Here is a 23,811-nt window from a genome sequence, read left to right as displayed (position 1 = left end):
GACCTCTTGAACTGCCGATCTCTAGGACCTCTGAATTAGGACATATTTATTTCAACACTTTAACAGATGCAGAAGGTCAATTGTTGGTCTGATGAAATTACATACTTCGTTACTCAACTTTATGTATTGCACATGCAAAAGGTCATCCCACTGCAGTTTGACTCCTGGGGTACATCACTGCAATTTGAGTGACAATCGCACATATATTACTTAATTTCTTAATCTGCATAATGTGTATATTATGAAGCATTGGAAATATTTGGCAGTGCAGTCTCAGCATATTGATAAACTGCTTCAGCTTTGCTGTGATAAAAGACCATACGTATCTCGCTAAACACTTCTAATTATTTGTTCTATTAAACTCTCTAAGCCAGCCCCACCAAAACCAACCAAACCTTGAAAGAACAGCTGATCTGAATGTTTCATGGTGTGCAATGTCTCTTTTCATTAAACATGGGAGAGCAACTTGCTCACAAAGTTGTGCAAATACATGGCTTTGAAATGTAAAAGTTCTAAATGATAAATTCCTGAATGTTACATTTGCTCTAAACACATTGTAACACAGAAGGCAGATGCTGGAGTCTTTCAACACAATTCTTGCTTAATGCGCATTTCCCTAAAATGCAAATATGTCTTTGGGAATCATTATGATTCGTGGATCAAACTATAAAAGGGTGTGCAGTGCACCAGTCAGTACAGGTCCTTTTTAAGTGTCATACACAAAGTATCAAAGGCACCACTCTATGCAAAACCAGTGACAGAACTGCTTCAAAGCACTAGAATGGGGAAGGCACTTCTCTTGACTGGTAAGCATTGTATATATTGTTTCATACTTTCTTTATTTTAAACCATCTATAATGGCAAATGCAGCCACTTAACCGGGCTGCAATTTTCATCGGCAGGCAATTCTGTTTCTCACCATCTGTCTGCTTGTGTGGATATTTTTCGCATTGTGCCATGAGATCCTTTCCATCCACATGAACATCAGAGGACGGCACAGTTTAACATATTATCCAAAAGGTGACACCACATTCTATGCAGCATCATCCCTGCGATTGTCCAGTATGTGCTGGGGGAGGGTGGGTTTTCTCAAACCCAGCACGTACTCAGCAAATTATCCCCATAATGTCTAGATCGAATAGATTTTTCACAAACTGCCAGCCCATATAAAGTGGTCAAGTTCTGGAATCGATTCATCTTAAAAAAAATTCAACATCAAAGACATAGAAAGTAGATTATACAATATAACAATTGACTTAAGACATAGGTGTTAGAATATACATTCATGTCACAGAATAATCAAATTAAATATTGATTTAAATTAGTTTGTAATCCTTTTTTAAAACAATTTTTACAAATGTGATATGAAATAAAAATATGTATTTATATTTTATTTTAGTGAGTTTGGTCTTCTTATTCCATGTATCACAGGGTAAGTCATTACACATTTATACTTTATATAAAGTGGTACAATTCATTGGTCCTGGTTGTGTAATGTAGTTACATTATTTTACTGGAGTAGCAATCCAATAGAACGCGGGTTCAAATCCCACCATGGCAGCTTCAGAATTTGAATTTGGTTTAAACATTGGGAGAGATATATATAATGGGTGGCTGAATCGACATAACTTGTTTAATACTAGCCCCCAGCTCCATCCTGAAAAAATATGAATAACTTCTGCCTATTTCTATTAATCGGGTTCTTTTAAACATGGTGGGGGGGAGGGGGTGGTGGATGTTAATTTTTTTTCTCCTCGGTGCAAATTAAAATGTGTAAGTTAATTTTAACTGACACACAATTGTGTGTGGTGTGAACCCAAATTCCTTTTAATGCACAAAGCTCTGTGGCGGGAGTATTAAAGGCAAACAATGTATTTTGAAGATAAATGCGAAGGTTTCTCGGAGAACAAAGTGAAAGAATGCTTGGAACCCCATCAAAGGTTTATTCCATTAGGGTCAAGGGTTCAACAAAGTGCATCACGTGTTGTCCTTTTTCAGTTTTGCCACCTTATTGTCTAATATTTGAAATAACTGCAACATGTTCTTCACACTTTAGTCTCCTCCTTCAAACTGGTTTGTTACTACACAAACTGGTCTCAGTACAGATCAAGTGGTGGTAAATTCTTCCCAGAAAATGTTGACCCCTGCCTGTGCACCCACCTGATTTATGCCTTTGCCAGCATGACCAACAACAATGAACTCACCACCTTTGAATGGAACGATGAGCAAATGTACAGGAGATTCAATGCTCTGAAAATGAAGTACGTCATATCATTCTCTGAGCTGCGTTAGCTACAAATTTCAGATCAATTTTACAATTATTCTCACGTTAAGTTATTTAAAATGCTGTAACCAAATGATCACTGACATAATTGCTGTGTATTATTTATCTGGATAGAGAAAGTAAACATTGATGGAATATGCTCCTAACTTATTGCAATATTGACATTCATGGTTTCTATTCTTTCTCTTAACAGAAATAAGAATTTGAAAACACTTTTAGCCATTGGAGGTTGGAATTTTGGCACCACCAGGTAAAATTGGTAATATTTTCATTTTCACAAAATAGAAAAAGTCCCATGTCTCATTTCTCCGTTGATCTAATAAAATGAAATTGGCAACTTTCAATTATGCAATAAAACTATGGCAACACAAACCTAACTTAAGGAGTTCCAGGCTTCCTATTAGATTTCTCATTTAGTTGCTGAGAAATGTAGATTGCCCAGTCAGGCAGACAACCCAAAAAAATGTGGCCAATTTAGCAGGAATTTAACTTTAAGCCATTGGTTTTCTAACAGGACGGAGAAGTTTGTAGGTTTGATCTGAGGGGCATTATGAAAAATTACAAACTTTGTATCATCGAGAATTCTGTGTATACAGCGTGCCACTGCGCATGTGGAAGGGAGGGGCCGAATCACCTGTCCTGATTGGTATTCAGTTAGTCAATAGGGATTATTTTACCCCATACTTTCTTTGCATTTCACAACTGCACAAGATCATTAACGATGAAGAAAGCCATTCTTGGTACAATCATACAGAAAGGCCTTCAAGTTCCCCCATTGAACATGCAATTGCTTCTTAAACAATTTTAATATTTTATATCCACCACGCCTTATACTACAACAATGATTCAATTTTTTAAAATCCTTTGGCGTGTTGTGAGAATATGAAAGGCGCTATATAAAAACAAGTAATTTTTACTCTTTCTGAAAGGCTATTCCATAACGTGATTACTTTTTGCGAGAAGAAGAATTTATTTATTTCTATTGCCATGACCAATTAAAAAGGCCTTTTCGGTGATTGTAGTTCCTGCGGCTGATATTGCCCCTCTCCTTAAGGTCACTTATCACCGCAAATCAGCGGCCGCGCTGCAGAGTGGAGTGGCCGCCACCTTTTCATGGAATGGCCGCTGATAGCCCAATTGCCCTTCCGAGGTTTCCTGGCGGTGCCCCGAGCAGAATTTCGCTCAAGAGGCGATCTCAACTAGAGCTGCAGTTGAAAACCATTGAAATGGGGTGCATGCACCCCGTGTCAGGTGGGGGCCAATTTTTAGCCCCGTCTTTCAGTTTTTCTTTAGTAACTGAGACTCTTTTTCAGTAGTTAGGACCAGGGCTCCGAGGGAATTGTCAGTATTTGCACAGTGTCACACATACAGAATATCTGTTCTAAACTGCTTGTGACTGGCATGAATGGAAGGAGTTTCTGTTCCTTAATAGTCCTCTGCACCTATGTGACAGTGATAGAACATGTACTGATCTGAAAATGTGCAATTACTAACTTTAATATTGTATGAAACGGGAATAGCACAAGTAAAGTGCTCTCCATGAAAGAACTTGCATTGATAGAGCGCCTTTCACGACCTCAAGACATTGCAAACCACTTTGCAGCCAATGAAGTATTATCACTGCTGTAATGTGGGAAACCCTGCAGCTAATTTGCCAACAGCGAATTGACCAGATAACTTGTTTACTGATGTTGGTTGAGGGATAAATAATGGGCAGGACAGCGTGGAGAACTATCCTGCTATTGTTCGAAATAGTGCCACTGGATCTTTTACGTCCACCTGAGAGGTCAGCTGGGGCCTTGGGTCGGATAGTTTAACTTCTTATCTGAAGGCGCAGCACTCCCTCAGCACTGACAGCCGAGATTATGTGCTCAAGTCTCTAGAGTGATACATGGACCCACATCCTTGTGACTCAAAGGCAAGGCTGTTTTCTTCTGGACTATAGATATATCTTACTGTAATCCCAGAAAGTACAGTCAACACTAAATAGTCACCGTTTTGAATTTTGCTTCAAAAAAGCCTTCTGTAAAAAAATCACCATATAACCATAAATTCCCCTTTTCCCTTCTACAACATTAAAAGCAGTAAACAAATGATTATAAAATGGGAGGGTAGAAGTTCATTACCGAACCCATTTGAAATTCAACAATGCAATTCCGAAGCCACTGTTTCACTTCTCGTTGAAACTCGAGTATCCGAGTAAGTTTGGGTTTTAATCTGTGCCAGAAATTTAACCCCAAAACATAGAAATGTCAAAAAAATCCCAGGTACAGATTTACCATTGCACGACTTCACTTATGTAATTTTTTGTATATTTAAGGAGAAAATTATTCAATTAGAATTTTTGGGACAATGCCGGAAATGTCAGTATTCAGAACACTCTTCCTGAGTGAAACTTTACTGTACTCATACTAAATTTCCCTGTGCTTATTTTCTTAAATGCAGGCATTAAAACGTTGAAGTGTAGAGTTTAGTGTGAGCATGCTAACTGTTGAAAGGAACAAAACTGGTCAGAAAAAAAACCGAATCAGTTCTCAAAAGAAGATTTATGAAATTAATGCTTTCTCTATTTCCAATCTGTTTCTGTGATTAGATTTACCAACATGGTCTCTACACCGCAAAATCGAGCAAAATTCATCAGCTCCTCAGTCTCCTTTCTGCGGAGGCACGGATTTAACGGTTTAGACCTGGACTGGGAGTATCCAGCCGCTCGAGGCAGTCCACCTGAAGATAAAAACCGCTTCACTATCTTGGTCAAGGTGAAAGGTCTAAGGCTAATCTTTAATGTAACATCTAGTAGGAGCATTACAGAAAAGCTTTGTACCTACTACAGTAATGACATTTCATTACATCTCATTCCTTTTAGACAAGATTTTATTTCTGCTAGAAGCTTTAGACAATGTGGAACAAATCGAGCGCAAATGAGTTACAGAGACCTGAAAAACAATAATGCACCCCAATGCTAGTAAGGCCACATTTTCATGAAAATAAGAATCTAAGAAATTGGAGCAGCAATAGATCATGTGGCCCTTCGAGCCTGATCCTCATTCAACAAGATCATTGCTGATTTTCTACCTCAACTCCACCTTCCCGCCTTATCCCCTTGATTCCATCATTATCTAAAAATCTCTGTCTTGAATATACTCAACGACTTCGCATCCACAGCCCTTTGGGATAGAGAATTACAAAGATTGACAACCCGCTGAGTGAAGAAATCTCTCCTCATCTCAGTCCTAAATGGTTGACCCTTATTCTGAGACTGTGACCCCCTAGTTCTATACTCCACAGCCAAGGGAAACACCCTCCCAGCATCTATCCTATCAAGCTCTTTAAGAATTTTATATGGTTCAATGAGATCACTTCTTATTCATCTAAACTGTAGGGAATATAGGCCTAGTCTAGTCAATTTCTCCACATAGGAAATCCATCCCATGTAGTATGCAGCAAGCAGCAAGACCTGGATGACATTCAGGATTGGGCTGATAAGTGGCAAGTAACATTCAAGGCACACAAGTGCCAGGCAATGACTACCTCCAACAAAAGAGAGTCTAATCACCACCCCTTGACATTCAACAGCATTACAATTGTCAAATCACCCACCATCAATATCCTGGGGGTCACCATTGACCAGAAACTTAATTGTACCAGACACATAAATACTGTGTTACAAGAGCAGGTGACAAGCTGGAGTATTCTGCAGCAAGTGTCTCACCTCCTGACTCCCCATCTACAAGACATATCACTGGCGTCACGATCTCTTTCATTTAAATTTCCCTGCCACTTGTGTATACCGGCAGCATTACCGGCAGCTCCCAAATGGCCCACGCCGATGGATCCACCAGCAGCTGGCAGAAGAACACCGGCCTCTGTCTTTTCACCATTTTATGGCATCAGCAGCCAGTGCTAAAGTCTCCAATTTCAACCCCAATATCTTAAATCAATGAAATCTATTTAATTCCGATGAATACTTTTCAGAATTATTCTGCATTATACGTAAGCCTAAATGTAAAGTAACTTAAGTTCACCTGAACATGGAGCACACTTTTATCGTTTGATCCGCGTATCATAATAGTTCCCATAGATATTTTTGCATTTTATTGAAATGTGCATTGAGCAAAAGTTGCGTTGAAAGATTAGTGCATTGGACTTCTGTGTTACAATGGGGGCTAAATGCAATAGCCTTCGATTACATAGAAACATAGAAAATAGGTGCAGGAGTAGGCCATTCAGCTCTTCGAGCCTGCACCACCATTCAATAAGATCATGGCTGATCATTATCTCAGTACCCCTTTACTACTTTCTCTCCATACCCCTTGATTCCTTTAGCCTTAAGGGCCATATCTAACTCCCTCTTGAATATATCCAACAAACTGGCATCAACAACTCTCTGCGGTAGAGAATTCCACAGGTTAACAACTCTCTCAGTGAAGAAGTTTCTCCTCATCTCGGTCCTAAATGGCTTACCCCTTATCCTTACACTGTGTCCCCTGGTTCTGGACTTCCCCAACATCGGGAACATTCTTCCAGCATCAAACCTGTCCAGTCCTGTCAGAATTTTATATGTTTCTATGAGATCCCCTCTCACCCTTCTAAACGCCAGTGAATACAGGCCCAGTCGATCCAATCTCTCCTCATATGTCAGTCCAGCAATCCCGGTATTAAGTCTGGTGAACCTTCGCTGCACTCCCTCAATAGCAAGAACGTCCTTCCTCAGATTAGGAGACCAAAACTGCACACAATATTCCAGGTGAGGCCTCACTAAGGCCCTGTACAACTGCAGTAAGACCTCCCTGCTCCTATACTCAAATCCCCTAGCTATGAAGGCCAACGTACAATTTGCCTTCTTCACTGCCTGCTGTACCTGCATGCCAACTTTAATAACTGATGTACCATGACACCCAGGTCTCGTTGCACCTCTCTTTTTCCTAATCTGCCACAACTCAGATAATATTCTGCCTTCGTGTTTTTACCCCCAAAGTGGATAACCACACATTTATCCACATTATACTGCATCTGCCATGCGTTTGCCCACTCATCTAATCTGTCCAAGTCACCCTGCAGCCTTTTAGCATCCTCCTCACAGCTCACACCACCACCCAGCTTAGTGTCATCTGCAAACTTGGAGATATTACACTCAATTCCCTCTTCCAAATCATTAATGTCTATTATAAATAGCTGGGGTCCCAGCACTGAGCACTGCGGCATCCCACTAGTCACTGCCTGCCATTCAGAAAAGGACTCGTTTATCCCAATTCTCTGCTTCCTGTCTGCCAACCAATTCTTTATGCACGTCAGTACATTACCCCCAATACCATTTTGCACACCAATCTCTTGTGTGGGACCTTGTCAAAAGCCTTTTGAAAGTCCAAATACACCACATACACTGATTCTCCCTTGTCCACTCTACTAGTTTCATCCTCAAAAAATTCTAGAAGATTTGTCAAGCAGGATTTCCCTTTCATAAATCCATGCTGACTTGGACTGATCCTGTCACCGCTTTCCAAATGTACTACTATTTCATCTTTAATAATTGATTCCAACATTTTCCCCACTACTGATGTCAGGCTAACTGGTCTATAATTACCTGTTTTCTCTCTCCCTCCTTTCTTAAAAAATGGTGTTACATTAGCTACCCTCCAGTCCATAGGATCCAGAGTCGATAGACTGTTGGAAAATGATCACCAATGCATCCACTATTTCTAGGGCTACTTCCATAAGTACTCTGGGATGTAGACTATCGGCTTTATCGGCCGTCAATCCCATCAATTTCCCAAACACAATTTCTCACCTAATAAGGATATCCTTCAGTTCCTCCTTCTCACTAGACCCTCGGTCCCCTAGTATTTCCAGAGGGTTATTTGTATTTTCCTTCATGAAGATGGAACCAAAGTATTTGTTTAACTGGCCCGCCATTTCTTTGTTCCCTATTATAAATTTACCTGAATCTGACTGCAAAGGATCTACGTTTGTTTTCACTAATCTTTTTCTCTTCACATATCTATAGAAGCTTTTACCATCAGTTTTTATGTTCCCAGCAAGCTTCCTCTCATACTCTATTTTCCCCTTCCTAATTAAACCCTTTGTCCTCCTCTGCTGTATTACAAAATTCCTCCAGTCCTCAGGTTTGCTGCTTTTTCTAGCCAATTTATATGCCTTTTCCTTGGATTTAACACTTTCCTTAATTTCCCTTGTTAGCCACGGTTGAGCCACCTTCCCCGTCTTATTTTTACTCCAGACAGGGATGTACAATTGTTGAAGTTCATCCATGTGATCTTCAAATGTTTGCCATTGCCTATCCACCGTCAACCATTTAAGTATCACTCGCCAGCCTATCCTAGCCAATTCACGTACCATACCATCGAAGTTACCTTTCCTTAAGTTCAGGACCCTAGTCTCTGAATTAACTGTGTCACTCTCCATCTTAATAAAGAATTCTACCATATTATGCTCACTCTTCCCCAAGGGGCCTCGCACAACAAGATTGCTAATTAGTCCTTTCTCATTACACATCACCCAGTCTAGGATGGCCAGCCCTCTAGTTGGTTCCTCAACATATTGATCTAGAAAACCATCCCTAACACACTCCAGGAAATCTTCCTCCACCGCATTGCTACCAGTTTGGTTAGCCCAATCAATTTGTAGATTAAAGTCGCCCATGATAATTGCTGTACCTTTATTGCACGCATCCCTAATTTCTTGTTTGATGCTGTCCCCAATCTCACTATTACTGTTTGGTGGTCTGTACACAACTCCCACTAGCATTTTCTGCCCTTTGATATTCCGTAGCTCCACCCATACAGATTCCACATCATCCAAGCTAATGTCCTTCCTTACTATTGCATTAATTTCCTCTTTAACCAGCAATGCCACCCCACCTCCTTTTCCTTTCTGTCTATCCTTCCTAAATGTTGACTACCCCTGGTAGTTGAGTTCCCAGCCTTGGTCATCCTGGAGCCATGTCTCCGTGATGCCAATTACATCATATCCGTTAACTGGTATCTGCGCAGTTAATTCATCCACCTTATTCTGAATACTCATCGCATTGAGGCACAGAGCCTTCAGGCTTGTCTTTTTAACACCCTTTGCCCCTTTAGAATTTTGTTGTAATTTTTGCATTTTGCCTTGGGTTTCTTTGTCCTCCACTTTTACTTTTCTTCTTTCTATCTTTTGCTTCTGCCCACATTCTACTTCCCTCTGTCTCCCTGCATAGGTTCCCATCCCCCTGCCATATTAGTTTAAACCCTCCCCAACAGCACTAGCAAACACTCCCTCTTTACTATCCACAAATACGACCTTTAACTTCTCATTAGCCATGGCTGGGCAACTAATTCCATGTTTTTTTTTACTCCTTCAGGGAATGTATATTCATTGCAAATTATGAAAGAATTCTTTAAATATTGGCATTGCTTACCTATCACCATATCTTTGAATCTAGTTCCCCAACCTACCTTAGTCAACGTGCCGCTCATACCTATGTAGTGTGCTTTGTTCAGATTTACGACCCTCGTTTCAGACCTACTTAAATCACTCTCAAACTTGATATAAAATTCTATCATATTATGATCACTCTTCCCCAGAGACTTCTTTACTATAAAGTTATAAATTAACTTCTACTCATTGCACAATACTAGATCTAAAATGGCCTGTTCCCTAGTTGGATTCTCGACATACTGATCTAGAAAACCATCTTGAATACATTCCAGGAATTCGTCCACCACACTATTATTGCAAATTTGTTTACGATTGAGAGTTCAAGCAAGTGAACTGTTTTAATGATACTTCCTACACCACTGGCTAGCTGGCAACAAGCAACACCAGAAAAACGTTACATTCCCCTGTGATTAGAGTATTAACCTTGATACATATACTTCTAATTTACTAATTTATATTCTGCCACCCACTACAACTGCTGTTACATGGGCTATGAAGTAAACCCACCAGTGTTTTCTGTCCCTGATGTTGATCAGCTCCACCCAGTTATTCTAGCTCTTGATTTTCAGAGCTAAGATCCTTTCTCTCCATTGTCTTTATTTTCAGGGCTACCCACTGCTCCCTTATTCATTTTGCTTATCTCTTCTAAAAGTCAAATATCCTGGAAAATTTAGGCTGAAATGGCTGCAACACAAGCACTGAAAATGACCGCAGCATATTTAGTTGAACCAAGATCTCAGGGAAGTACACGCAGTATCATATAAAATAAGTCCAATGCATATCCAATGACAGCAGTTTAAGAGAGACAGAATGCCCATAAACGGTACACTATCAACAGCAGCTGTGACCATAGTAATTATGTTTGGAAGAATGGTTATTATCATTAAAAATCACAATGTACTCATCTTTTGTAGGAATTGTTAGCGGCCTTTAATACAGAAGCAGAGGCTACTGGGAACAGCAGACTCCTGCTTACTGCTGCGGTTGCTGCTGGAAAATACACCATTGATGTCGCTTATGATATACCTGAGATTTCAAAGTAAGTATGACTTATAGAAGATTGAAACTTACAAACTTTGGGAAAAAACTTTCATTATGCATCATTTAAAATATTATAATATAAATAAACCACTTTAAAGTTGTTTTATTAGCCTTGTGAACAACAGCTAAAGATATTGACCGATGTCAATTTTTAACACGGTGGGATAGAACTCTTTCTTTCACCTTATCAAGGTGCAAGCAGCCTTTTAAACTTACTTCCTTCCCCTTTTGATGCTCCTCACCATACAACATGTTTACGATTCAGGGTTCAAGCAACTGACCTGTTTTAATGATTCTTCCTATACTACTGGCTAGCTGGCAACAACAGCACCAGAGATGCATCCCGAAGTGAAGTTTAACACCAAGCATAAAACAAGCGCAGGCAGCGGAAGGAGCGTGCAGCAAACCAGACTCCCCACCCATCCTTTCCTTCAACGACTGTCTGTCCCACCTGTGGCAGAGACTGTACAGTCACCTGAGAACTCACTTTTAGAGTGGAAGCAAGTTTTCCTTGATTTTGAGGGACTGCCTATGATGATAGATAGAAATAACATAACATTCTATCTTCTACAAGAAGTAATATTTATTATTTTTATTTTGGTTCTGTTTTATTCTTTCTATTCCGCTTCCTAATTTCACAGACCTCTGCTACAGCTGTAACTGCTAGCCAGTTTTCCAGTGCTTCACTGTATTGAGTAGAATGGGGTTGGCTTTGCCTGAGATACTATTCTCCAACCTAGTGAGCACTGCCATCTAGTGGCTTGGCTGAGAAATAAAGAAACTCAGTCATCAAGAGTTGCCATAGTCATAATAGTCAAAGATAGGATGCAAGTCATCCCACCATTAATACATACAATGTAGACAGACAAGACGTCCCCGTTTTCCGGGGACAGTGCCCAGATTTGGGAATGTGCCCCGGTCAATCAAGAGTTCCCGATTTAAAAATCTCTTCGCGATACTGAGTGTTTGATTTTTTTCAATGCTAATGAACAGCAAACCGTTTCTCAGGGATTCTTGGCCTATTTGAGATCAGGAAACGCAATCCTTGAGCAGGTTGACTGGAGGTGTCAATGGTGACCCTGCCTTCCCACAATGCAGTGCAGCTGAGAAAAGGCCCTATCTATAACTCTGGCCGCACTGCACTGTGGGGGATTGAATGGGACATGGTGTTTTTATTAATTGAGTAAGGGAAGGCATGTTCTAAATTCTTAAACTCGGAAGAGGTTTGTGAATCTGAAACCTTCTGAGAGAGAGGGTATTTCATGGAAAATCTCAGTTTCTGTGGAACAGATTTAAAATTGAGAAATTAAAATTTTGTGTATTCAGGGATGAGCAGATGACAACACCACTGCAGAATACATACAATATTCATGATTCTGTATAACAGCCAGGACCGACTTTTCCAATGCGAAATCTTGCGCATGCACGAAACATTGAGTGGGCCGCGCAGACCATTAAAGGGCCACGTACCTCCCCAAAATGGGAGGGTACATTGCCAGTGTGTTCCCAGATTTGAAAATATGGTCACCCTGTTACAATGGCTTTCATAAATAACTATTAAAATGAATTCTGAATTGCAATGCATCATTTTGTAATTTTTTTTTAAACAGATATCTCGACTTTATCTCTGTGATGGCATATGATTTTCATGGATCTTGGGAGAAGGTTACTGGACACAATAGTCCTCTGTATCGTGGCTCAAAGGACCATGGCCAATTTATTTACTTTAATATTGTAAGTATGTTCATAAAAAGTGGCATCTCTATTTTATCTTTTTCATTACCACTGTAATATTATACCAATATGTTTTAACAAAAGGTTTTTTGTTAGTTAAAATCTCAATAAAGATATCAAGTTAAATTGTCTTGCAGGACTATGCTATAAAATACTGGAAAGACAATGGTACCCCAGCAGAGAAACTAATTGTTGGATTCCCAACATATGGACGTAGCTTCACCCTGAGCTCCTCCGCAACAGGTGTTGGTGCTCCAGTATCTGGTCCTGGCCAAGCTGGCCAATTAACCAGGGAGGCTGGATTCTTGGCCTACTATGAGGTAATTTTACTGAAAATGTTATTAATTTATCACATGATAAATTCTCTGAAGTTGATCTTAAATAGAAAGTGATCAGGATTAAATTGTTTAAAGACACAAGGGTAGAATTTCCTTGGTTGATCCCCAATCTCCCGCCATAACTTCAATGGAAACCCTGGCAAAATGGCACAATTGGCCATTTATGCTGTTTCTCCAGGATTTCTGTAAATCTCCCACCAAAACTACTGTCAAATTCCTTGGTTATATAGCACCTTATACAGGTCTCGGAGACATCTGAATGGGCTTCTTATACAGTGAACAATCATAGCAGCCATTTAGCATACAGAAAGATTCCACAAAAAGAAATGCTATGAATGCCCGGGTAATCAGTTTAAGTGATGATGTTCACACGAATGTCAGTCCATGGCAGGACAGTAAGTCCCTGCTCTTGTTTAAACTATGCCGAATGATCTTTACCAACAGAACAGACAGATGGGAATTTAGTTTAACATCTCGGCAACATTTCCAACAGCTGGGCAATATCTCAGTAATTCACGAGAGTTTCAGCCTTCATCATATGTCTGAGTCCTGACATGTAACACACAGCCTGCTGACTCTGGGCTCAGAATGTCACCAGCGTAGCCAAACTGACACCTGAAGGGTTTTTGAATGTTAGGAAAAGCTGTGCATGAAATTTTTAAAAATTCCTCAACTACACTATGCGGCCGATTTTTCAAAATGAACTGGGGAGCAAGGCCACGGTTTCCCCATCTGGTGATGGGCTGCACCAGATGTATGCTGTCGAAACATCAGCCCTCGTATGTCCTTACAATCCAATAAACAGCACGTCACATTTCAGTACTTCCCATCTCATTCCACTTATGTTTTCATACTCTACAGAACACATGATAATAAAGTAAATATCATCTCTGTATATATGTGTCTATATTTATTACAAAAGGAGAAAATTTAATACAGAGCTATGATCATTCAAAAAGTCTACAATATTTGCCCTTGAAAAAGACTAGCTAAGATGATAATTGGCCCATCCCTTTGTGATTGATCCTCACTGTTAGCATTACAAAGATAATACCACCCCCATTAAATATTCCATATCCCTTTAATGAGAAATGAAAAGTAATAAAATTATGACATCACAGGGATGGAGGACAGTGATTGGTTTTTCCAGATTAATTGAATCACTGGCCAGGGAATGAATCTTAATGACTGATTTAATTTGCTTCAGTTGCTGATTTTCTCATTTTAACTTAATTTATAATTATGGTATATATTATTTAATTTTGTTTAATTATAATTAATCTTTATTATACTGATTTTACTGTTGTATTCTTTACAATGTAATTTGAATTTTTAAAAAAGTTTTTTTCACCTATGTCTTATCTCCGTGCGCATTTTAGCTGTCGCTTCAGACCCGAGCTTTTAACCTCTTTTTACACTTCATTCTCATACTTTTTCTCTCTTTCCCTCAATGATCAATATTTAACATGTTGTAAAATTATTGTGAATCGCCTTGGGACATTTTATTCCGTTAAAGGCGCTATATAAATAAAAGTTATTATTATTTAATGTAAAATATAAACTCTCATTCCTGATAAAATGGCAACATTCTTCTGCTACAGTGAAATATATTTTATTGATTAACAATGGGAGTTGACAATGCTGATTGTAAATGGAACTGCAGCTATGAGAAAACAAGATTGATTTGACTGAGCCGTTAACAATACTTACTGATTTTGATTGACAGATCTGTACATTTTTGAAAACTGCGACCACACAACTGATTGAAGACCAGAAGGTTCCTTATGCATTCAAGGGTAATCAATGGGTTGGATATGACGATCGGCAGAGCTTTACACTCAAAGTATGTGCTATAATTTATTTCCATAATTTCACACATATGCCAGAAGTATTCAGAATGCAGTTTTAATAACAGCAGAGATCTACACAGGACACAATAAGATAATTATATTAATAAAGGTAAATCAATGGCGCTTTTCTCAATCATTAGCTTGAAAACTGGTTATGTAATATTGTTCATTTTTTAATTCACTGTTATATCATTTAGACACGGCAAAATAGGGAGCAATGATACTGGGCCGTAATTTGCGGCCCCGATGGGTGTATACGAGGTGCGCCCATAGGGGCTGTGCAAGTTCCAGGTTTTCGCGCGTCAAGCGTATGCACAAAAACCCGGAACTTGCGATCTGTCAAGAATTTTCTTGATGGATCCTCTGCATCCCTGGGAAAAGGATCTACGTGGGTGGAGAGTTGGGCTATTTGCTCAACTTCTGCCCGTGAAACTCTTACACATGATAAAAGCAGGCCCACCATAAGAGTTTTAAGAAACGTAAAAATAAAATGATACCAATCAGTTATACATTAAAATCCCTTATTTTTAGTCCTGTTAAAATATGTAAATTTATTTTTCAAAAAATTAAACTTGTTTTAAATATTTAATTAAAGGCAATTTTAATTAATTTTAAATATGTATTGTTTTTTAAAATTTGAAGTGTAGATGTATTTTTTGGGGTATTCCCATTAATACTTATGGGATTCTGTACATACATACATACGGAATCCCCATAAGCATTGCATGGGGATTCCCTTCTTTTAATGGCTAGGCCAGACCACGTGATCCCAGGGGCGTTTGCGAAGTGCACGTGCACATGAGATACGTGGGCCTCAACCCACGTGTACCAGGACCACAAGTCTCCTCCAGGCACGTGAGCATTTTATTTGTGGATCGGAGGCATTTCCTCACGGGAAGCCTCTGTCCGCAAATTCAGGGCCATTATTCCTAGGTTATAGTAGAAGTTGAATAAAGTAGGTCTCGTCTGGTGAAAGAGATTATCCAGTGACAACTCACACAACTCTGAATGGTGTCCAGGTCTGACAGCTCTCGCTCTGTATGGGATCATATGTGCCACAGTATGTTATGATAGTAGTTCTCCCAACATAGAAAATCCCCACATATTTTAAAAATGATCTAAATATGAAAACTCAGTTATCGTCAGCTTAGTCAGTGTAATTTACCCGACAATCTGTTCTGATCACGGCAAGAACAATGAATTGAAATAAACGTCGCAACACTAGCAGATATGCACATAAAATGGATCAGTGTGTCATCAATACTACAAGGAACAGACAGGAGTTGGTAACTCTTGCAGTTATACACATTCATTTCACGCTCTACGATAGATCCATTCCACACCTAATGTGATGTGATAGACCCATTCCATAATTCATGTTCTGTCTTCAATCCATTCCCTATTTTGAATTGGATACAAAAATAGACCACCATTGTGATAGGCTATGGGCAACAGAATGATTGACAGAAACACTGAGAATTCATGAGTTGGAGGACATGTGTAAAGAAGATTAGGTAATTGAGATTAAGTGCAATATAATGATTTGTTTTGAATAGAAGAATGCCATTAATCACTGGAGGAACAATAAATATAAGTGTGAAAAGACTTATTTCAAGGTATTATATGAATTCTGATTAAAAAACATTGTACAATACAATCGGCTGCAATAATCTTAGAAAACTATGCTGATATAAAATAATAACTCTGGAACTGATGGCAACAATATTCCTTACCTCGCTGCTATCCTGACCACTACCCACGCAAAGTGCACTGTGCCTCACCTGACCTGAATCCAGCCCCAACAATTCAATGGGCCCATGTTAAAAGGAAAGGCATCATAACTTTTTAGGCTTTCCTCACCTTACTGCTTGCCCTCTCAGAGCCTCCAATCTGAGGAGGACTAAATGTGAGGGTTAGTGACAGTTTCTTCAGGAATCCCACTAAACAGTCAGGAGTCCAAATGGGAAACTGTATTTAGAGGCATTGTTAGGTCCCTCCCAACTCACTTCCAGGGCGCTACGATGCCTATACCTGTTGTTCCTTTTCCCCAGGAGAAGCCCCAGAAATCTCAAAGCAATGTAAAAGTGCCATGGGTCTCCCTCCTTTGACCTCTCCTGTATGTTTGGGAACTGAATGTCAGGGGAAAATGGGAAGGCTTCTCCCCCCACGAGCAGGCCCACTGATATAATGGGTCGACGCTCGCCCCAGCCCACGTAGCAATTCTCGAAGTTAGCAGACAGAGACGGAAGGCAAAGTATAACGATCTTTTATTACGAACGTCCGGGAACACCTCTCATCACAGCCGCCTGTGAGTGGAGATGCTCTCCGAACAGCACAATCATACAACTTTTATACATTTCAAAAACCCCTCCGTTCCCTGGTCAGACCTCCCTAGATCTCTAATTGGACTACCTTATCAGTGCTACTTCTCTAATTGGACTACCTTATCAGTGCTATTTTGGATTGACAGGCCAAGACTCTCGTGACCACCTTAGGCCATGACTAGAATGACTTCATTAGGTCAGAATTTGTTGATTCTTCTTGATGCCCGTGAGTCTGCCTCAAGCCTCTTTGCAAGGTCTTATCAATGTCTGTTTAGGTTCTCACATCGGATCCTGTCGGAATATTATTGAATTAATAACTTCTGGAGCCTTGGTACAAGGCTGAAGAGAGGCCTTTTACCTCCTCATGGGTCGGTGCAGGAACCAGCACTTTAATCCTTGTCCCGCTGGTACCCCTAATGCCAAATTTCTCTTACATGAGCATTCCTTAGAAGTATTGAGATATCAGAGACAATATATCTAGCAGATCATTTTTTTAGCAGGAAAAGCATTTGGGTTCAATATAATGCCAATTTCATTTAACAAAATGAACATTTTAGATTTTTTCCCCTTTTGACTGTAGGCTCAGTGGCTGAAGAATAACAACTTTGGAGGTGCCATGGTGTGGTCTTTGGATCTGGATGATTTCAGTGGAACTAAATGCAATGAAGGAGTTTACCCTTTGATCAACACATTGAAGTCCCTCCTTAAAATTAATGGTTTGGATAAATTATTATGTGTAACCCAACTAAAATTAAATTGCATCGTATTGCTACTATCTATAATATGCTAACAAACCTTACGTCTGCATGCATTTCCTGTATACAAAACCTTACTTCCTGGTCTTATGCTTGTGCCGATATTTTCCAATTTAAATTCCTCTGTCCACATTTCTAATGGAAACTGCCTCTATAAACTTCTCAGACTGTAATTACACACTCCCATCAGTGGTGGCGCTGTTACCCCTCAGTTCTGCATCTCCTTTCCTCACCGACACTGCAGAGAAACACCTGTGTACCAACAAACTCTACTTCTCTGCTTCCCAATTTGCCATTATACTATAAATTATAACATGAAGCAAAAGAATTTTTATAAAAACACTGACATCATGTTTGCCTTTCATTGAGGACCGCATTAGATCAGCGGCTCCTGGTCCAATTATCCCTCACCCGCTAACTCAGCTCCTGCTGAAAGACTACACTGGGTCTTCTCTGCCTGTGTGCAATGCCATGGGAGATTGCGTAGTGTTATTGCAAATATAACATAACATAAATAACAATATTACATAAATAATAGCAATGTCAAGGTCTATCAATAAGTAGAGATTGTAAATTACAAATGATGGTGTAAGTTAGCTTGGGAGAAGGTGTTGTGTCAAATGCAAAAGCAAAGTTCTCAACCTGATTTACAAATCCCTCCATGGCCTCAACCCATTCTTCCTCTGCAACCTCCTTCAGGTCTACGTGCTCACATGCATGCTCTACTCTTCCAGCTCTTGTCTCTGTTTTCTCCCTTCCTCCACTCCACCTACAATGGCAGAGCATTCAACTGTCTTGGCCCTACACTCTGGAGCTCTGTTCCTAAAGCCTTCTTCCTGTCCCTTTACAGGGCCTCAAATCCTTCCTCTTCGGCCATGGGCTCAGCCACCTTCCCAGTTTTTCTCCTGCTGCTGCTCAATATTCATTTCTGCCTCCGTGCAGCATGTTTTGTGTTCAGGGTGCTATTATGTAAGTGCAAGTTGTGTCGTGAAGGAGAACCTCCTGATTATAATGTATTTGCTTCAAAGGCTCTTTGCTTAAGAATTTATAGCAACATGTTGCTATTATGAACTAGTTGGTTTATTAGCAAAGTTTTAAGAATCACACAAAATATTACCCGTTCATCCACCAGGCACACAACCACCTGCCTCATCGTGGATCTCCTGAACCCAACTGGCTGGGATTTTATTGAGTCTTGTGAACATCGCATGATTGGCTAAGCCTCTCACAACTCAACGGCATTACAACTATTAGTGTAAAACATTAGTACAAGTGCCGCTTAAAACCAACAAATAAAACAAATTCAACTTTTAACATTAAAGGATCAAATTAAAATTTGGATGCCGGGGGTGATGATGCACTCCAGTCCCTCTGGTGCCCACTTGTCGCGGAAGGCCACGAGCGTACCGGTGGATACCGCGTGCTCCATCTCCAGGGACACCCTGGCTCGAATGTAACCATGGAACAGAGGCAGGCAGTCGGGCTGAACGACTCCCTCGACCACCCGCAACCTGGACCGGCTGATGCCCAGGAGCAGTTCTACGAGGAGGCCTTCTGACACACCTGCTCCCCTCCGCACAGGGTGCCCAAAGATCAGGAATGTGGGACTGAAGTGCAACCAGAATTTGAGGAGCAGCCCCTTCAGATATTGGAAGAGGTGCTGCAACCTCGCACACTCAATAAAAACGTGGAACACGGACTCCTCGAGACCGCAGAAATTACAGGCGGCCTGGGAGCCCGTGAACCGACTTAAAAACTTATTGCATGGGACTGCTCCGTGCAACACCCTCCAGGCCAAGTACCCAATAAATAAGGGGAGTACTCTTGTGTAGAGAACACTCCATCGGGGACCCCCGCCTCCTCCGTACGGCAAGATGGTGCGCCATGGCGTGTCCAGACGGCAGACGAGGATGGCAAGATGGAGAGTGTGCAAGAGCAGCCCGTACAGGAATCCCCTCCGTGCAGAACTGAAAGGGGATTTCCTAGAGGAGGCTCAAGTTGTGAGCCGGCTCCTCAACAGCTCTACAACTCTTTTGTAACAAACAAAATCTAACCAGTTAAATCAAGTGCCGCCTGATCTGGGGGACACTTCAAACATTTTTCAAGGCCCTTTTTTTGGGAGGAGTGGGGGGGGGGGGGGGTTGTGGTTTTTTTGTGTTTTTTGGGGCTCTAAAACCATAAATTTACAAGTGCCCCCTATAAAAGGGGAAGGGGACACTAAAACCAGCAATAAAACAAATTAAACTTTAAAACATATAAAAACAAATTAAAATTTGGTTGCCAGGGGTGATGATGCACTCCAGTCCCTCCGGTGCCCACCTCTCATGGAAGGCCGCGAGCGTACCGGTGGACACCGCGTGCTCCATCTCTAAGGACACCCTGGCCCGGATGTAGGGACGGAAGAGAGGCAGGCAGTCGGGCTGAACGACCCCCTCGACCGCCCGCTGCCTGGACCGGCTGATGGCACCCTTGGCCGTGCCCAGGAGCAGTCCTACGAGGAGGCCCTCGGACCTACCTGCTCCCCTCCTCACAGGGTGCCCAAAGATCAGGAGTGTGAGACTGAAGTGCAACCAGAAATTGAGGAGCAGCCCCTTTAAATAATGAAACAGGGGCTGCAACCTCGCACACTCCATAAAAACGTGGAACACGGACTCTTCCAGACCGCAGAAATTGCAGGCGGCCTGGGAGCCCGTGAACCGGCTTAAAAATTTATTGCACGGGACTGCTCCGTGCACCACCCTCCAGGCCAAGTCCCCGATAAATAGTGGGAGGACTCCCGGGTAGAGTGCACTCCATCGGGGACCCCCGCCTGCTCGGAAGGCAAGATGGTGCGCCATGGTGTGTCCGGATGGCAGACGAGGATGGCAAGTGGAGAGTGTGCAAGAGCAGCCCGTACAGGAAACCCTCCATGCAGAACTGAAAGGGGATTTCCTAGAGGAGGCTCAAGTTGTTAGATGCCAGCTCCTCAACAGCTCTACAACTCTTTTAAAGGAGACAAATAAACATTAGGTCAAGTGACCCCCGATTTGGGGGACACTCCAAACATTTCGCAAGGCCCTTTTTTAATTTATTTTTTGTTTTTTAAAAATATTTTTGCAGATTTTTTTTTGTTTTTTTTGGGCTCTAAAAACGTAATTTACAAGTGCCCCCTATAAAAGGGGAGGGAGACATTAAAACCGGCAATTAAAACAAATCAAACTGTAAAATAAATAAAATCAAATTAAAATTTGGTTGCCGGGGGTAACGATGCACTCCAGTCCCTCCGGCGCCCACCTCTCGCGGAAGGCCGCGAGCGTACCGGTGGACACCGCGTGCTCCATCTCCAAGGACACCCTGGCGCGGATGTACACGCGGAAGAGAGGCAGGCAGTCAGGCTGAACGACCCCCTCGACCGCCCGCTGCCTAGACCGGCTGATGGCACCCTTGGCCGTGCCCAGGAGCAGTCCTACGAGGAGGCCCTCAGCACAGGGTGCCCAAAGATCAGGAGTGTGGGACTGAAGTGCAACCAGAAATTGAGGAGCAGCCCCTTTAAATAATGAAACAGGGGCTGCCACCTCGCACACTCCATAAAAACGTGGAACACGGACTCTTCCAGACCGCAGAAATTGCAGGCGGCCTGGCAGCCCGTGAACCGGCTTAAAGATTTATTGCACGGGACTGCTCCGTGCACCACCCTCCAGGCCAAGTCCCCGATGAATAATGGGAGGACTCCCGCGTAGAGTGCCCTCCATTGGGGACCCCCGCCTCCTCCGGACGGCAAGATGGTGCGCCATGGTGTGTCCGGACGGCAGACGAGGATGGCAAGTGGAGAGTGTGCAAGAGCAGCCCGTACAGGAATCCCCTCCACGCAGAACTGAAAGGGGATTTCCTAGAGGAGGCTCAAGTTGTTAGGTGCCAGCTTCTCAACAGCTCTACAGACCTGTGAACATACTCACAGGTACATACTTTACACTGATATCAGGCCTAATTTTACATTCTCATACTTTGTGCCCACTTCTCCTGTTGTCACGATATAATTATGTGTGGAAGCAACTGAGTATGACAAAAGAATGAAAATCTTAACCAAAATATTAGAATGCAATTTATTAAAATACTATTCACATTTTGTTTTACAGAATGTGAGCCATCATCAGATACAGCAACACCACCTGTGACCAGCAGAGTGAATTCCACTACTCCATTAATTATTACAACTACTATTGCTGATGAAAAATTGAACAAATGGTGCCAAGACAAGCCTGATGGGATATATGCTGACCCAAATGATCTAAATAAATTTTACAATTGTGCCCATGGACGAACTTACCATATGAATTGTCCTCTGGGATTGGTGTTTGATGAAAGTTGTCTTTGTTGCAATTGGCCTCAATAATGTAACAGTAATACATAGATTGGATTGCAACACGTTTACTCAAAACATGAATGAAAATTTAAAGCATGTAAAATTAAAATGAAGTTGATAATGAGTCAGTCTGTCATTGTATTTACCAGAATTGTGTAAGATTGTCTCTTAAGTAACCACAGCTATATTTTCATTTTATTAAACTGATTGTTGTGATGAATTTCTTGTTTATGATGAAAGATGATCTAAACAAATGAGTAGCAGAGAATCAGAAATGAGTCAATAGTTTGAGTATTTGTCAATGGAAGAAGTGCAATGGCATCAACTAAGTACCCGAGCATGATATTTCTGTGATTTTCTAATCAGGCTCTGGACACAGTACACAATGATCCTGCTTGATTTAATAAACCTGTCTTACTTTCCCTGCATTCCTTTGCACTCTCTGTAACATTTCTCTTTCAGTACAAAATCAATATAAAATCAGAAGGTTTTCTGCTAATCTATTTTGGATTTTTAATTCCCTTTGTCTCATATTTACTTGCACCCACACACAAACGTTCAGGTGGAGGGTTGGATAAATGCACAAGCACAATACTCTGTAGCTTGTGCCTATGTCATGTGCTCCACTTCCTGTTGGGCGATATCTGGGGTGGGATCGACAGCACTACATGGTTTCCCCGTGTAGCGCTGACACGTTTCAACGCCCCTCCCCTTCCGTTAAAGGGTAGGTTTGAAATGCTTCCCCTGCATAAGCTTGAATAAAGATCGGAGTATTTAACCAAGGTTTCGTCTGAGTGATTCCGTGGTGGCTATATGGGCTGGTGTCGATTCTTTATTTCGGGGAATCCACCTTGAAGAGAAGTCTTCTTTTTCCCCCAACATTTGTCACTGCGAGCAGGGTGCAGACACTCCAACCTGGACGATGTGGTAGCTGTTGGGGTGAGTAATCTTTTTTGTATGACCTACAGAGCTGTAGCATTGACGGGGAAGGAGGTAATCTGCATAAAGAACTAAGTTATTGTGAACCATGGAAGGACGAAGACTGAGGTAGGACAGGTGTATGTCCTGAAGCGTGACGGGTGAAACGGTAATAAAACAAGGAGAAGCCTGTATTGATCGTGTGCGGCACAAACAATGAAGGAATACAACCTAAAGGGACGGTGGGTGCCAACCCCAGGATTTTTAGGGAAAATAAATGGCTAGCAGAAAATGGGAACCAGAGGGGTCCTCGGGTATAGGCATAGACGGTGATAACACAAGTTGCCGAGGAAAAAATAAATTTTAAAAAATGTTTAAGAATGAACTGAGGGAAGCCCATCAAAAGATGAAAGAATGTCCGCAGAAAAGAAAAGGAAAGGATGCTGTTTAAAAGTTTCAGTTTGTATGGAAGTGTTTGTGTGGAAGTTTCTTGACTGTGGAATGTGTTTGAAAGCAGGTCTTTTAAAAGAGAAATGATTGTCTGTATGTTTCTTTTAGCTCCCCCACATTTCAGACATGGTGCTGAAAGCTTTTTTAACTCTTGGTAATGTTGTATTGGATCTGGGAAAGTATGAACAAATTGAGTGTTAAAATGTTCATTGTGTACCTAGAATTAGATTTTAAGTTAGAAACGCAGGTACGGATTTATTTTGATTTAAGGAGTCATGAAACGCACAAAAGACGGGTTGTTTAACAAAAGATAAAACTTCAGCCTTGAAGTTACAGTTGCTAAA

General features: G+C 41.3%; 1 protein-coding gene across 1 annotated transcript; it reads left to right on the top strand.

The window, feature by feature from the left end:
* The first annotated feature begins 708 nt into the window (after positions 1 to 708).
* LOC139227924 (acidic mammalian chitinase-like) lies at positions 709 to 22,598 on the top strand. The gene is made up of 11 exons (XM_070859072.1): positions 709 to 806; positions 1,400 to 1,432; positions 2,057 to 2,261; positions 2,478 to 2,534; positions 4,878 to 5,043; positions 10,630 to 10,754; positions 12,367 to 12,490; positions 12,628 to 12,810; positions 14,555 to 14,671; positions 17,583 to 17,718; positions 21,873 to 22,598. The coding sequence occupies exons 1-11, from the start codon at positions 782 to 784 to the stop codon at positions 22,127 to 22,129; spliced, it is 1,428 nt and encodes a 475-aa protein (XP_070715173.1). The 5' UTR covers positions 709 to 781; the 3' UTR covers positions 22,130 to 22,598.
* Positions 22,599 to 23,811: the final 1,213 nt, after the last annotated feature.

Source organism: Pristiophorus japonicus, chromosome 17, assembly GCF_044704955.1.
Source record: "Pristiophorus japonicus isolate sPriJap1 chromosome 17, sPriJap1.hap1, whole genome shotgun sequence".
Taxonomy (NCBI): domain Eukaryota; kingdom Metazoa; phylum Chordata; class Chondrichthyes; family Pristiophoridae; genus Pristiophorus; species Pristiophorus japonicus.
This window is presented reverse-complemented; position numbering and strand designations above follow the sequence as displayed.